The sequence below is a fragment of the Varanus komodoensis genome, unplaced genomic scaffold (assembly GCF_004798865.1).
Source record: "Varanus komodoensis strain SLA01 unplaced genomic scaffold, ASM479886v1 scaffold115, whole genome shotgun sequence".
NCBI lineage: Eukaryota > Metazoa > Chordata > Lepidosauria > Squamata > Varanidae > Varanus > Varanus komodoensis.
The window spans coordinates 682,125-697,038 of NW_025335330.1; the positions used below are offsets into that span (position 1 = coordinate 682,125).

General features: G+C 59.0%; 1 protein-coding gene across 4 annotated transcripts in view; it reads right to left on the minus strand.

The window, feature by feature from the left end:
• Positions 1 to 14,914, minus strand: part of ACAP2 (ArfGAP with coiled-coil, ankyrin repeat and PH domains 2) — a 48,489-nt gene that overhangs the window by 12,452 nt on the left and 21,123 nt on the right. For all 4 annotated transcript variants that reach the window (XM_044421144.1, XM_044421145.1, XM_044421146.1 and 1 more), the window contains 7 exons: positions 14,582 to 14,640; positions 13,515 to 13,698; positions 12,267 to 12,311; positions 11,287 to 11,382; positions 10,548 to 10,622; positions 7,451 to 7,563; positions 82 to 133 (listed from right to left, as the gene is read on the minus strand). In XM_044421144.1, the coding sequence (XP_044277079.1) occupies positions 82 to 133; positions 7,451 to 7,563; positions 10,548 to 10,622; positions 11,287 to 11,382; positions 12,267 to 12,311; positions 13,515 to 13,698; positions 14,582 to 14,640 (624 nt within the window). The remainder of the gene's footprint in view (positions 1 to 81; positions 134 to 7,450; positions 7,564 to 10,547; positions 10,623 to 11,286; positions 11,383 to 12,266; positions 12,312 to 13,514; positions 13,699 to 14,581; positions 14,641 to 14,914) is intronic.

Below are 14,914 nucleotides of genomic sequence, written 5' to 3' on the forward strand. Positions count from 1 at the left end.
CGCCCCCCCCCCCCCACGTGAAAGCCCTCGCCGGTCCCATCCTCACCCCCTTTACCACAATTAATGCTTTTTCAGACTCACTTTAAACTTTTTCTGGTAGACCAGTTGGTTATTCTGTATGGAGAACCAGCGCCTACACGATGGAAGAAAAGATCATCAATGCACCGACTGGGCAGTGAGAAACGGGACTGGAGGGGGCGATGAGGTTGCGCTAGCAAGGGGGGTGCCAGCCTTCACGGATTCATCGCCCCGTGAAAGCCGCCAGGCCCACTGGCTCCCCACGAGGAGAGCTGTGTCCAGGCCTGGCAGATTTGGGCTCAAGAGTCGGGGATTTGGCAAGACACAGCCCTCCTCTGAAACACTGGGAACTTAACTGAGTCTACTTCGCAGGGTTGTCGGAAGTGCAAAACAACAGAAGACCACAGAAGCGCTGGGCAAAGTCCAAGAGGAGCACTCATCAGTGGCAGCGAGGAAATCCCCCCCTCCCCACTGCTGTTCACCTTGCAAGACGACGGGGGGGGGGGGGGGACACACCAAAGTGGGGCTCCAGGAAGCTTGGAGCAGCCGCCGCTGCCCAGTCCTGCTTCCGTGCTGGACCGGATGGAAGGAAGGCAGGAGGTGGGCTCCCCAATTCTCGCTTGTGCTCAGAAAGCAGGAGCGACCCAGCAGGGCTCCTTCGGGTGGGAAGGGCCAGGAGCGGCCGAGGCGGCGTGCCGAAGGGAGAGCAGTTCGCGGGGCCCTTCAACCCTGCATCTCCCATGAGCTTTTCCCGGGGACCATTAGGCCTTGGTGCCGCTGCGATAGCGCGCGTTCCACGCACGGAACAGTAATGAAAACTCCCCAAGGTGTCCTTTGGTTGCTGCAAGAGCCGTAGCTTAGAGAGCAGCATTGTGCAACCCCCTGCCCCACACCCCCCCCGCCCCCACACCCAGTCACTCTTAAGCAGGGGGTATTATGCCCTTTGCCCCTGGATAGCCATGCACTCCGAGTCTCTTTTCGCTTGTGTCCAAAAGAGAGACTCTCTCCCCAACCCAAACGCACCGGGATCTGCTCCAGGGCTCAGGGATCTGTGGCTAAAAGTCCATTCCTTGCACGCAAGTCAATCCAACAGACTCCTGGATCCCGGCTTTGCTCTGCCTAATCTTGTCAGCCTTACGCCAAGGCAGGAGGCGGCTCGGGGGGACGATCTGGAGGCAGGGAAGGGGAGCGAAGGGGCCACGTTCTGCCACCTGCAACACCCCTAGATGTGGAGCACGTCCCTCACAGCTGCTGCCTGAAGGGGGTTCTGCGCAAAGGACGCGCCAAGAAAGGTAAGAACAGCCACCCACCTGGGAGGCCTCCTGCTAAGAGGCTGCCTCCAAGGATTAGTGGGGAATACTAATGGTGACCCTCTGCTCTCGGTCTGTCAGTCATGCCCCAATCCACCGGACAGTGCTTTGGTGTATCCCAAAACTCCTCAGCTTCTCCACCAGGATATCATGGGGCACTTTGTCAAAGGCCTTGCTGAAATCCAGGTAAACCACATCACTGCATCCCCTCCATCTAGCCATCGCGAAACCTTGCCATAGAATTCCACAAGGTTTGTCTGGCAGGACCTGTTTTTGAGGAAGCCGTGTTGTGTGGCTGTCAGCCTCCCTTCCCTATCTAGCATCACTAGATCTCTATTATGAGCCTTTCCATTGTTTTTCCTACAATGGATGTAAGGCTAACAGGTCTGTAATTCCCCAAGTCCCTTCTACTACCATGTTTGAAAATTGGGACCAATGATGCCACTTTCCAGTCCTCTGGAACCTCACCATTTTCAACAAGGCCTCAAAAATGGAGGCCGATGGGCACAAGAGAACCCATCCCCAACTCCTGAAGTACTCTCGGGTGTAACCCGCCAGGGCCTGGCGCCTTTGTAATGCCAGTGCCCTGAGGAGCTCCTCAACTTCAGGGGGGCAACTCTAATCTGTGGTCCTTAATCCCCAGCCTCATCCGGTCTCCCATGTAGATCTCCCTGCAGACTGCTTTGGAGAGAACACAGAGGCAAAACTGTCATTTAGCATCTGTGCCTGTTCCCTCACTTCAGTCACCAGATCCCCTTCCTCCTTATTAAGCAGTTCCACCACCTCTTTTCCTTTCCTCTTGCTCTTTACATGTTGATGGAAGCCCTTTTTGTTGCTCTTGATATTCTTTGCGAGTCTCAGCTCTTAATTAGCTTTAGCCTTGCGAAGAATCTTCCTGCAACGGGCCTCCTCCTCCTCCTCCCGGTATACCCTTTTGTCTACCTGCCCCAGTGCCCATTTCCTACGGAGGTTCCTCTTGCGTCTAATCCCTCTAACCAGCTCCTTTTGCATCCATGGCAGCGCTCTCCTCCGCCTCCCCACCTTACTGACTAGAGGTATCGTCAAGACTTGCGCCTCCAAAACCTCCCTTGAGTGCTATCCACCCCTCCTGAACTCCCTTCCCTTTGAATATCCTCTCCCAGGAGACTTTCCCCAGCCTGGCCTTCAATGGCCGAAGTCGGCCCTCGTGAACTCCCAGCTTCTAGTACTCAACCTGCTGCCCGTCCGCAGTCCCCTGATCTCAAAGCAAAGGATGGAGTGATCACTCGCATCCAGAGCTCCCCTGATCTGCACCCCACCCATCAGCACTTTGAGGTACATGTGACCCATATCGTGGCCCCATATCGGAAGAGGGGTGGTCCCACAGGCCCCCCTCGGTCTCGGTATAGACAGGAGTGCTGTCCAAGGACCTCCCTGAAGAGGGAAAGCAAGGTGCGTCCGGCTGAATGCACAGACGGTCACTTAAGGAACCGGTTGCAGGAAAGGCGCCGGTCCTTCTCTGTGGTCTCTGGCATCACACACACTGGCGACTGGCGCTCCCGGCACGGAGGCGGCTGGCATCACGGCAGAGGACCGGTGGTGGGCCCGCCTGCCGAGGGCGCAGCCTGCTCCGGCCTGGAGGCTGAGGCGGTAGCGTTTCGCAGAGGCCAGTGGGCTCGGCCAAGGGCAGGCCGCAGTTCTGATGGGGACCCGGGGACACTGCCAACGGGCCGAAGCGCGATGCCCTTTTTGTGCCGTCAGCCTCGCTGGAGTCCGCCGTTCCCAGGCCCTCGCCTTCCTGGCCACCACCCTTGCCTAAGTGACCTTCCTGAAGTGGCCGGTGGGGGGGGGGGTCCTGCAGCCACAGCAAAGGCGGGTGAGGCGAGCAGCCACGCCAGGGCCGCCAAGGCAGTGCTGAGGGTGGCAGGCCGCGGAGGGCGCTACTCCGAAGGCCAGCCCGGCACTTCCCCGCCTGCTGAGGGAGGGCCTGGCTGTGGATGCAGGCTTCCCCCACGAGGCTCTCCCCCGAGCAAGGCCAGGGACTGCCTTTGGGGGCAGCCGACTCCCCACTGCGCACGGTCGCCAGAGAGAGCTTTGAACACAACATTTATGCTGTGTCCCCTCCTGAACGCTGTAGCCCTTCACTGCTGTTATAGATGTTTTAATTCATCAAGTTTTAATTGGTTTTAATGCGTTTTACTTTGTTAGCATGTGTTATATATTGTACGCTGCCCAGGAAGGCCTCGGCAATTATAGGCAGCCTCTAAATCCATGAATGAATGAATGAATGAATGAATGAATGAATGAAGATGGGGAGACAAAAAATACGCAAGAGATGGGAAAAACAGGAAGACGCCAAAAGCCAGAATTTGGGAGAATGATGAGAGAGGGGAAGCAGGGCCCCTGTATTTTTGCAGAGTCTTTCTTTTTTTTAAGGGAGAGAAATCAGACTAGGTGGGAAATGCAGAAAGTTTAGTGAATAAACCTGAAGGACAGAATGAATGTGCGAGAAAGAGGGGGAATGGCTACGAGGAGCGGCAAGGGAGCTCTCTGAGGCACCCCGAGGGATGGCGGTCGCAGGCCAGCTGAGCAGCAGGGAGCCCCTCCCTGCAGCCATGGGGGGCTGAGGGAGGGCTCCCCACTGAACACGTGCGAGCGACGGAACCTTCCCAGAGCAGGCTCACACGGGCGCAGAGCCCGTGCGTGTGCTGGACAGAGACCAAGAAGAGGAGCAGCTGCCTAAAAGCGCAGAGCCCTCCATCTTGGAAGGTGCATGGTGGGATGAGGGGCCCGGGCATTCTGCGAGGCGTGGCAGTGGAAGTCAGCCCCGTTCCCGCATCCCACGCCTGCCCCAGCTGAGCTATGTCAGTAGCTGGGGGGCAGCCGGCCGGCCGGCTGGCCTTGCTCCCGTCCGGAGAGCCCGAGCCGGTTCCTGCGACCAGCCCTGCGTTTCGCTGCACTATGAAGCAGCTCCTGGTGCCCCACAGCCACGCTTGCTGCCTCTCCTGCAGAGTTCAGAGCGACCACAGAACAGACTGGCTGGCCAGCAAGCCCCGCACACGAGGAACCACCAGCCCACGCTTTCCGCTGTGCCACTCACAATCCGGGAAGTGGCAAGGGCCGGTTCCACCCACTGAAAAGCCTCTCCGGGCTCCTTCTGTTCTTGCACCTTGAACAGACTCCACCCAAGGGAAGTCACAGGAGCTGACCTGGCTGTATGCTGCATTTTCTTTTGAGAAGGAGAAGCAGGCACCGAGCCCTTAATGGATAACCAGAACCCCGCAGGAAACCTCCTCCTCCATCTTCCAGACCCGAGGCAGGACTTACGCTGTGCCGCCTCCCAAGGAGTCCAAAATGGGGGAAACACCGACTGTCTGTCTAGCACTCGTGCGCCATTCGCGACTCCTGCGTGGCCAGTTAGGGACTTGGAAGCCAGGTTGGCTTCAGGCCAGCGGGACACAACTTTGGGCCATTTTCAGGAATTTATGAAAGAATGCAGTGGCCATGGATGACACCAGCTTTGCCCACCAGCTTTGCCCAAAGGGGGTCCGACAGTTTTGCTCGCACCGAAGAAGCCTGGTATAAGCTGGGCCTCCCTGCACATCAGCAGGGGACCTGTGGCAGTCCATCCATCCGTGCACCAAGTGGCAGAATGCCAACGTTCTCAGTGCTGCAGAGAAATGGAGATGCATGCACGGGGGGGGGGGGAGGCATTTTCCCAGGAACCTAAATCCAGCTATGCACCGAGCCATGAAGGGGGTGGCGCTGAGCAGCTGGAAGGCTGGCACAGAGATCCACTGCAAGTTTCAGAGCAGAACGTCAGAGTTAGATTCGGAGTGCACATGCTTGGTCAAAAACAAGGGGAGGAAGAGAAAGAACGCCAGAGGCTGGCTGGTACCTGAGGGCATCGGGCTTTTTCCTGTCATGGAGAAAATGGGGAAGGGTAAAATGTAAGTGGGAGGAAAGAGATGAAGAAATTAAACATAAAACAAAAGCAAAGCAAAATAATCAGAGAGCCGGCATGCCGTGGAGACGAGGTGGGAGGGAAAGGAGGAAGTGAAGGCACCAACCTCGGCCAGTCCAACGTGACAGGGTCATCTCACACCTCTCCAGCACGGGCAGCGGAGCCAGAGAGCGCTCCGGCGGTGCAGAGGGAGCGCTGTGCACGCTGGGCGTGTCAGTTGGTGGCACGGATTTATGCGCCCCTTAAAGACACATCTGCAGCACATCTGTTTCAACTGAAATGCCCAGGTGGCTTTCATGGAAGGGATGTACAAAAACACATGAGGGGAAGTGCCAAAGACCAAGGCTGAAGAGGCTGCAACAAAGGAAGAGCCAAGAAAAGCCGCTGCTGGGGCTGAAACTTGGCCGGAGAGCCCTGTGGTCGGCGGCCAGCGCCCCAAGTCAATGGCACCCCGCATCCACAGCTGGGGCACCGCTGGGGGAGGGCATCTCCTTCCTCGGGAGGGAAGGCAACTTTCGCTCGCGGGTTCGGCACACGCAAGCGCCTGGGTGTGCCGTGGCCCAGACGGTTCAAGAAAACACAGAACCGCCACCTCACTCAGACAGCGACTCCCACTGCAAATTATTGCTGCCCTCAGCTGCGGATTGACCAGCAATGGACACCTCGGGGCAAACAGGTCCCAGGGTGCCGAGGGAAGCTGCCTGCGAGCCGCACACGGAGTCCCGCAGGCAGGTGGCCCTTGGCCAGCAGCACCACATGCCCAGCGCCTGCATTCCCGTCTTCAGAAGAGACCACTCGGCGCAGGAGGGGACACTCCCAGCACAGCCTGGAGCTTCCCACACTGGAGCCCCGAACATCCCATGAAGCTGACCGATGGGAGGGTCAGGACAGATAAAGGGGCGGGCTTCTTCATGCAGCGCATACGTAAATGAGGGAATTCCCTGGCACGGGAAGTGGCGATGGCCGCCAATCTGGGTGGCTTTAAAAAGGGATTGGACAGATTCCTGGGGGAGGGGCCATCCGTGGCTACTAGCCCTGCTGGCTAAGGGCTGCCTCCTTTACCAGATGCAACGTCCCAGCCCACACCAGTTGCTGGGGAGCTTGGGCAGGAGGAGGGCTTGTACCCATCCTGCAGGAGGGATCCTGCGAGCAGCTGGTTTGCTCCCGTGGGCATGGAGTGACGGGCTGGCTGGACTTCTGGTCTGATCCAGCAGGACTCTGCCCACATTTCTAGGCTAATGCCTTCACTAGCAATGGCTCGGCAGACACGGCAGCGCTGCTGCTCATACGGTGCTATGCAAGGGAAGGGAGCTGCTCTGGAGAGGCACACAAGCCTGTACCAGGCGTTCCCTGGTGAGCGGGCGAGCCACCCCGGACCTAGCGAGCAAATGCCCCAGCCCACGTCGTGCGGCAGGCAGCGTGTCGAGGAGAAGCCTATTTCTTCATGTTGGTCCAGGAAGGTTAGGACCTACTAAAGAGGCAAGAGCCCTCCCAGAATATGCTCCTGGGTATTGTGAGAAGCAACAGCTTCTAACGCCAGCCACGCAGGCCTTGGGCAAGGCAGAGTCCCTGGCCAGCCGCCCCCATTACTCCTGAGCCGAGGATCGAAGGGCAATGAAATGCGGCAACCGGCAACAGGGACACGGCCCGAAGAGAGGGCTTTCAAGCATTCACTCAGAGTCTCAAGCCTCCTTCTCAGCCACGCACCCATGTGGCCAACGATCCACTGGGGCGTGGCAGATGAGCCAATGAAGGAACTGGAACGTCACGGCCCCCAGACCGGGCTGCTCCCTTCGGATGCGCTGCGTTATGCCAGCTTTCCCTGGGAACCTCCACGTGCATGCAGACACGCCGGAGAAGGCGCTCCCTATTCAACTTGTTGGTAGCCAAGTTCACAGGCAGTGCAGAAAGGAAGGAAACTCGGTGCGTGAGGAGTGTAAATGCTCATGTTAACATCTCCGCAGAGAGAGAGAGACACGCAACGCACCGAACATGCTGGCCCTGACCTTGCCTCTACCGTTCTGCGCTGAAAAGGCCCATGCCTGGGGCATGAGGGGCAAGGGGAGCGGGGGGGGGGGCGGGTCCCAGAGGCTTAGCCCAGCCACTCAAACGGGTGAAGGCAGCCGTCCGGAAGACGTGACCGCGCACCGAAGCCCGGCCCCGCAGGTGGCAGCATTACCTGTTCCAGGTCTTGAAGGCATTGCTGGCTCGCTTGAAGAGGTAGCCTTCCATGACGATCCCATTGGCTGCATCGACGTTGTACTCCAGCTTCGTGTCATCGCTGGAGAAGTCCTAGCAAAAGCGGAACAGCAGCCTATTTCGGTGCAGTGCCAGAGAGCAGCCAGTGGCAGCAACTCGGTGCAGAGGCAGGGACCCAGAGCAGGTGGCATGGAGCGGGGCGTGAGGCACATCTCTTTCGCCCGGGCTCTCTGCGCTGCACGGCTCCACAGCGGACACCGCGGCAGGCCGGAGCCCAGGAAACCTGCCGGCCATGGGGGAAGCGTCTGGTGAAGTCTGGCCAGAGGACGGCCCTGTATGTGGAGGCAGCATCTGTCCGTGCGCAAGGATGTTTCCCCCAGACACACAAGGTGCGCAAGGGCCTTCAACACTTCGGTCCTCTCCATTCTCCCAAGCTCAAGCCTGGAAGATTGCAATGAGCTTCAGGGGGCGTGTGCAGAGTGCAGCCGCTCTGCCGTGGCCAGAGGAGGCCCACTCTCTGCCTGTTCGCTACTGGGCCAAGCTTAGGGTTGCACTACTACTTATTTATTTCGTGTGTGCACTTACTGGCCGCCTCAGCTGCAGAGGCCTTTCTGGGAGGCTTACGATCCCAGCGTATGAAGCCCTCGACGCCCTTGGAGCTGGATCCCAAGACAGCGCCTTTCCTTTATTCATGCGCCCAGGCACTGAGGTGATTGGATGCCACACCCCTGGGGGTTCCACATGGACCCATGGCCCAGCTGGAGAGCCCCACGGAAGACCCCTCGGTGGTGTCAGCTGCCTTTGATACCACCAACCGTGGCACCAGCCCGGAGCGTTTATTTCAACTGGGCTTGGGAGGCACAGTTTGAAGGAGGATCCCTCCTTCCCAGAGCCAGGAGGCTCTCTGGGAGGGTAACAACAGTTCACAAAACCAAAACACACATGCACACAAGCCAACGTCAACGTAAAACAATAGCAATGGCAACTGAAACAGTACCGAATAAAATGCAACGCAGCTGCCAAAATGCCGGGAGACGAAGAGCGCCTCCCACTGGCACAGAAGGGCATACGGCCCCGGCACCTTGGGGAGCTCATTCCGAAACTGAGGTGCCGCAGTCGAAAAGACCCCCTCCTGGGAGCCAGCACCTCACTCCTTCGGAAGGGGATCCTGGAGAAGGACCCCCAGAGGTCGCCTCAGGGTCCGAGGAGGCGCATACGGGGCAAGGCAGTCCTTCAGTTAACCGGCCCCATGCCACTGGGGGGCCGCCTGGCCGCTGCCTGCAGTGCCCGAGTGCTCAGGCAGCCCCTCCTGGGACAAGGCACTTGCCGCACACTAGTGATGCCCAGGGCGGACTGCTGGAACGCGCTGCAGGTGGGGCTGCCTTGGAAGGCCGGTGGGAGCCCAGTGTTTCAACCGTGCAAAGCTTGCTCTGCGCCAGCTGCTGGTTTTGGAGCCCAGCTCTGAGGGCAAATCTTGAGCTTTAAAGGTGGTCTCTAAAGCTACGCGATGCTGGAGGTCTACCTTCCCCTGCACAGACTGCGCACACCTGAAGGCCAGCAGGAGGGGTGACCTGTCCCTTGCCCATCTGCTGAGAGCAATGGGGGCGGCTTCGGCAGAGGCCCCTGACTCCAGAATACGCTGCCCCCAGCGGCCCAGCAAGCAAGCGTCCAGGAAGCTCGTGCACACGTGTCCTTTTGCGCTGGCCCTCTGCTGCCGCAAGTGCCGATGCCGCAGTTTCCCTGGTGCTTTTACTGTGCTCTCCCTGCCTCAGTGCGGCCTCATTGCTCTTAATATCGCCCTGGTTTCATGTGCTTTATTGCTGCACGCTGCCTCCAGGGGACTTCTGCCCCGAAAGAAAACAAGAAGTATTTTAAATCAGAGTAAAGAAGCACCTAAGAGGCCCCTCCGTGAGTGGAGCCGCCACCCCCGCTTCCTCCGAGTCCTCCCCTCATGCACCTGCAAGTCCGCCCTGGGGGGCACTGAAGGGCCAAGCAGTCTGTCTGCCAGCCCCGCAGGGCAGGGACAGAAGGGGATGCTGCAACTCCTGGCAGGAGCAGCGGAGCCGCGCCTAGCGATGGGTTCTCTGCATCTCCGGCCTAATGCCTCCTCTGTCTTGCAAAGGATGGGAGACCCACGGGAGCCAAGGAGAACTGGGGTCTGATGAGCTGGACCAAAGACAGCGTGCAGAAAGCGGGAGGCGCAGGCCTGGCCTCTGTGATTCTGGTCAAGCAACTTTTCCTGCTTTTTGCTGGAAAAGGTTCTGTCCAAACCGTTTGGCAGAAAAGCAGTTTCCGGGCTTAGTGCAAGTGACAGAGGGTCTGTCGAACCTTGTTCCGGACCGCTCCCCTGAGCAAGGATCTCTCCACGTGTGGCTTGGGCATAAATAAGCCGCAGAGCCCCGTGGAAATCTCTTCGACTCAGTGGCAGGAAAGATGACCGGGACGGGGGCTGCTTCCCGGCTCCCCCCCACCGTGAAGCGGCCCCAGCGAGACCGTGCTTCCGCTGCCACTCACTTGGCACCGCTCGGGAAACGGAGGCGCCTCGGGACAGACTCCGGCACAGGTGCTTGCCGCACTCTGGCGAGGGAGGCGCTTCAGGTTCCCCGCAAGTGCCCCACCCGGAGCCTGCCTACCGAGATCAAGATCCGCCCTGTAACTCTGAAAGGCAGAGTCGGACCCGAATGTGACCAACATGGCCAACGCCTGCACTCCAAGGCAGGCATGTGTGCACAACTGACAAAGCAGCGCCTTCCTTCGCGGCTTCAGGCCGCCCACGTGGCATCCCCGGACTGCTAAGGGGCGCGGCAACCCACAGGGCCCCGAGAGCCGCAGGGTCCCACTCTCCATCTGTGCCAGCCAAGCCCCTGCCGCGAGCCATGCCACGCCGGGGGGAAGGCCGTGCGTGACATGGAAACGAGGGGGGCAGCCCCGCGCAGAGGAGCCTGTCCCTGTGGCCCGGGAATTCTCTTCCACCGACCACTGCGAGGACGCCGTCCGACCACCCGCTGCAGCCGCAAGCAGGCAGGAGTGGAAGCGCGGCAGGGAGCAAAGCTTCCCTCCGGCGTCCCTCCCAGTACCTTCTGCTGAATGGTGGAGTGCTTTTGCTCCATCTCCCGCTTCTCCTTCGCAGCATCTGCAGCCATCTGGTCCAGCTGGAAGAGACCGAAATGCACCCTGAGACTCACGGGGACTTGGTGGCTGCACTGCCCCCCCCGCCCCACCGGGGTCGTTCTGCCCAGGGCGCTGCCGTCACAGACATCCCACCCCACCACTGCCGGCATCTCGGCCTGGTGAGAGGCCTTCTGCCTCTGCCCGGGGAGCTGGCTTCTAAGAGGGCCCAGGGTGCCCGGGACACACGGCTGCTCCGGTGCACGGAGGACTCGTGCTGCCTGAGCCGCTCCAGCCGCCTTCTGGGCAGCCTTTCGCACAGCAGCAGCCTGAGCTGGGGAGCAGCTCCCTCTGCAGGTGGAGGCCAAACACCGTGCACACCCCCAAAGGGGGTGCCAGGCGCTTCCCGCCGAGACCAGGCGCTCCTCCTGCACGCAGCATCAACCGACACTGCCAAAGGGAGAAGGCTGCAGCGGTGCGCCTCGCCTCCGTGTCCTGCTGTGGGGTGCGCTGCAGCTCACAATACCCGAGAAAGGAAACGTGGCCTCAAGAAGACGAAGGGACACGGAACAAATGCAAGCGACGCCCCACATCACCCTCAATCATGCAGGAGGCATCCCGGAAGACGGGGCCTTCGCCCCCCCTCCTCAGGCCTGCCTTTTCCTTTCTCCCCAGAACTGGCTCACCAAGCCCACACCGACTGATCACCTGGGCACCGAGGTTGTTCATGTAGGGTCCAAGTTCGCTAAAAAGGTCGTAGCCTTGGTGGAAGAATGCCAGGTGGGCGTACATGAAGGACAGCATCTAGCATGGAGGAAGGCAGATGCGAGAGGCTTCCAGCAACCGCCACATCAGCGTGTGCCTCACGCGCTCGGGTTCCTCTTGGACCTGCTGCACGTGCCAAAGCAGGCTGCACCGAACGCCCCCCTTTTGCCGGCTTCCAGACGGGGCCTTCGCTCTGCATTCCAGCTGTGCTCCCGTGCTGGGAGGGCACCAGGCACACCTCCCAAACCAAAGCGCGTCATGCAAGAGACGCATCTGGGCCAGGGGGCAGGGCAGCTGCAAGAGCGCAGCACCGCAGCCGGTGCCGGCCCTGCCATGGATGCCCCAGGCAGCCGGCACCGAGGCCGCTGCGCGTTCTGCCTTCAGCCCGGCCTCCCCCACCACTCAGCTCTTTCGCTGAGCTTCCCCGGCAACTGCGACGTGAAGCAAAAGTTCGGCTCTGCGGGCGTTGAGCTGCTGCCTGTGGAATCGGGGAGTTCAACAGGGACGTTTCTCTCTCCATCAGCAGAGCTCAACGGGGCCACGCTATGAAGCCCGGGGCCGATCGGTTTGGGACCAGCTACCGCAAGATGTAGAAATGGCTATCTACTTGGGTGATGTGAAGGCGGGATTACACACACCCGTGAGGGGGAAGGCCGTCGATGGCTACCAGGCCAGGCAGGCCCATGGGCTTCCCGGGCTGAGCTTGCCACCCCACCCCTAAGAACATCAGAAAAGCCGGGCTGGGTCAGACAAAAGGTCCGTCTTGTCCAGCATTCTGTACGCATGGGACAAAGCAGAGCAGGACTCCCCACTGCGGTAGCATCGCTTATTTTCTTCTCGTGTGTTTAAGCCTCCGCGCTCCATGTCAGAGCTGCAGATCGGTTCCAAGCCAGCAGCTTCCCAGTTCCACATGTGAAACTTACCGATTTTAGGATTTCTGATCTCCTCTTCGACTGAAGCACATTAATCTAGGGGAAACAACAGCTTGGCTTCACTGTGCTGCCAAAAGACTGTGGCAAAGGAGGACAGAGGGAGGCCCCAGGGCCAGTGAGGCTGGAAAATGGGCAGGGGAACTCCCACCTGTGGCCGGAGTGACTGGCAGCAGGCCGACAGGGCGAACCCCGACTCAGTTTCTTTCCAAGGACCAGTTTGTAGCTACGACCACGGAGTGCCCAGTGTTCCAGCCGACGAGGTCAGGTTCATCAGCCTCAAAGGGGGCAGGCTCAACCTGTCCCCAGCCCACCGATCCCTCTACAGTCAAACCCCCACCTCACGATGCTCAGGATCTCACACGTGCTCCTTTCAAGGCGATCAGCTTTTCCAAGGTCCGGCTTCTGAAGCCCTTCCCGCGACTGCCTAACACAGTCCAGAAATCTCTCCCTGCACATGTCAACGCTAAGCTGCTGAAGCAACCACCAATTTTTCAGAGTATCTCTGGAATGAAGCAGCAACACTGCCTTGGAGGTTCCCTCACTGGGACCAAACTGCTCTTTCCGGATACCGACAGCAGAAGTCAAGAAAATCAGGGCACCCAGAGGAGAGCCCACAGAAACCAGCTGGGGGAAGGGGTGACTCCTTTCCAAAAGCCTACACAAGGAATTATGGCTCTCCGAAGAAGTCTGGAGGTTACAGCTTCATCTGGAGATGCTGAAGAAACAGAGGGGAAGGGGAGGCAGCCCCAGCGCTGTGCCTGCACTGGCAGAGCCAGCTCCTGTGATGCAGAAGCACAGCTGGAAGCTGCAGGCAGCTCCTGGAAGGCTCCTCTCCCCTTCCCAAGTGGGGCACACGCGGGCTAGGAAGACTTACTAAGGCCAAGTCGCCAGAGAAGACCCCGGCAGGGAGGCGCTGAGGCCCACGCCTGTGCATTCCCATGCTCAGAACTCTCTGTGGAAGCATGACTTGTGCCCCATCTCTCGTCTTGACCCTCCTGCAAGAGCTTTTATTGCCTCTGCACCTCCTGCCAGGACAAGCCAGCCTGTCCACCAGGACCAGGACCAAACCCGGTCCAGACACCGCCGCTCTGCAGCTTTGTCACTCGCTGAGGGCCCTCAAGGACGCCTCCCCTCCGTGGGTCTCCCGCAATCCAGCTCAGGCCAGGTAAATGCAAGGTGGCCCCTCCCCTGCCAGCAAACCTCCGTTTCCAGTCTCCCAAGACTTTGAGCAAAATCTACCTGGAGAACGTAGTCCAGAGCGATGTGCCGGAAGCACTTCCGAGTGGCGGTCAAGATGTTGGCAGCCTCCTCCACTTCGTGCTGCTTGGTCCTGGGAACCTGGGCGTTCTTGGCAAGGGCATTTTCCTTCTCCTCGCTGACCTTCTCAAACTGCTTCTTCGCATCCTTGAACTTTCTGATATCCCTAGAGCACAAAGGCATCAACCGCCGGATTCCAGCAGGCTCCCTTGACAAAGAGCACTGCACTCGAGGGGCCTCAAAGGGAAGCCTGCCCCAACATGGCCCTGGCCGTCGGTGCTGCTGCAGTGGGTGACAGCAGGACAGCTGGTGTGCTGCGGGGGCTGCCCTGCTGGACGGGGACCCGGGAGATGCCGGCACTCATCCCTCTCAGTCATGGAGCTCGCTGGGGACTCTGGGCCACCCAGAGGGCGGCCTGGGCACGTGTGCTGCAAACCTGATATCCACCCTGCTTGGAACAGAGGGTTTCCGCTGGAGACGCAGGCAAGGGCCTGGGAGGCCTCCTCCCAGCACCCTTCTTGCTCTGCTGCTCACGGGTGCAGGGAGCAGGTGCTCTCCCTCTGAGACCGAAATTTCAAAGACCCAAATGTTCCATATTGTAACCCCATCGCTCAAAGTCACCTTTACCTGTCTTCTAGATAAAGGTCATCACCACAAAATTCGTTTCCTGGAAACTTGGCAATCCTAAATTTAGTCCTCAAAATGCACCTGCCTTGTCAGAAGGGGCTCTTAAGCACATGTGGGCCCCGAGCTAAGCCAAGGGCTCTGCCTTGCTCCAACTGACCACCAACCCTCGGGGAAGCAGCGCTTCTCTTGCTGCAACCTCGGAGGCGGCCCCACAGAGTTGCCTGCCTTTCTCGGCCAAGACTGGCCGCATCACCTTCGGTCCTCGTGGGGCACATGTGAGTTTTCAGAAATGTGGGGAAGCAATGCAAATCTTTCCAAGGCCACTGCACAGTTTTTGATATGCCAGTTTCAGGGGGGTTGCAGTTCACCTTAGGTCAGGCTCCATCAGGCATATATGTTTGCAAAAATGAAAATTAACTTACTCTTTAACAAACATCTGAAGTTGTGCTTTAATTGATCTTTGGGTTTGGTCAAACAGGATCTGAAAGGGGAAAATGTCTGATTCAGGCAAATTACTGAAAAGTCAGGTGTAAATGCAGAGAAGGAATCCCGGGGCTTTTACATTTACGACAAACGTTCACCAAGCAGTAAGAAAGAAGCTGAACTGTGCAGACGGGGCTGGAGCCGCACTGCACTGGACGGACCGAGAGGCCTGCAACATGCCAGCGCCGGCACTGCACAGTCTTACCTGCCCCATCTATATTTATATTCCTCTAAGGAGTTCCAGGGAGGTTGAGGGAAAACACACGCGAGAT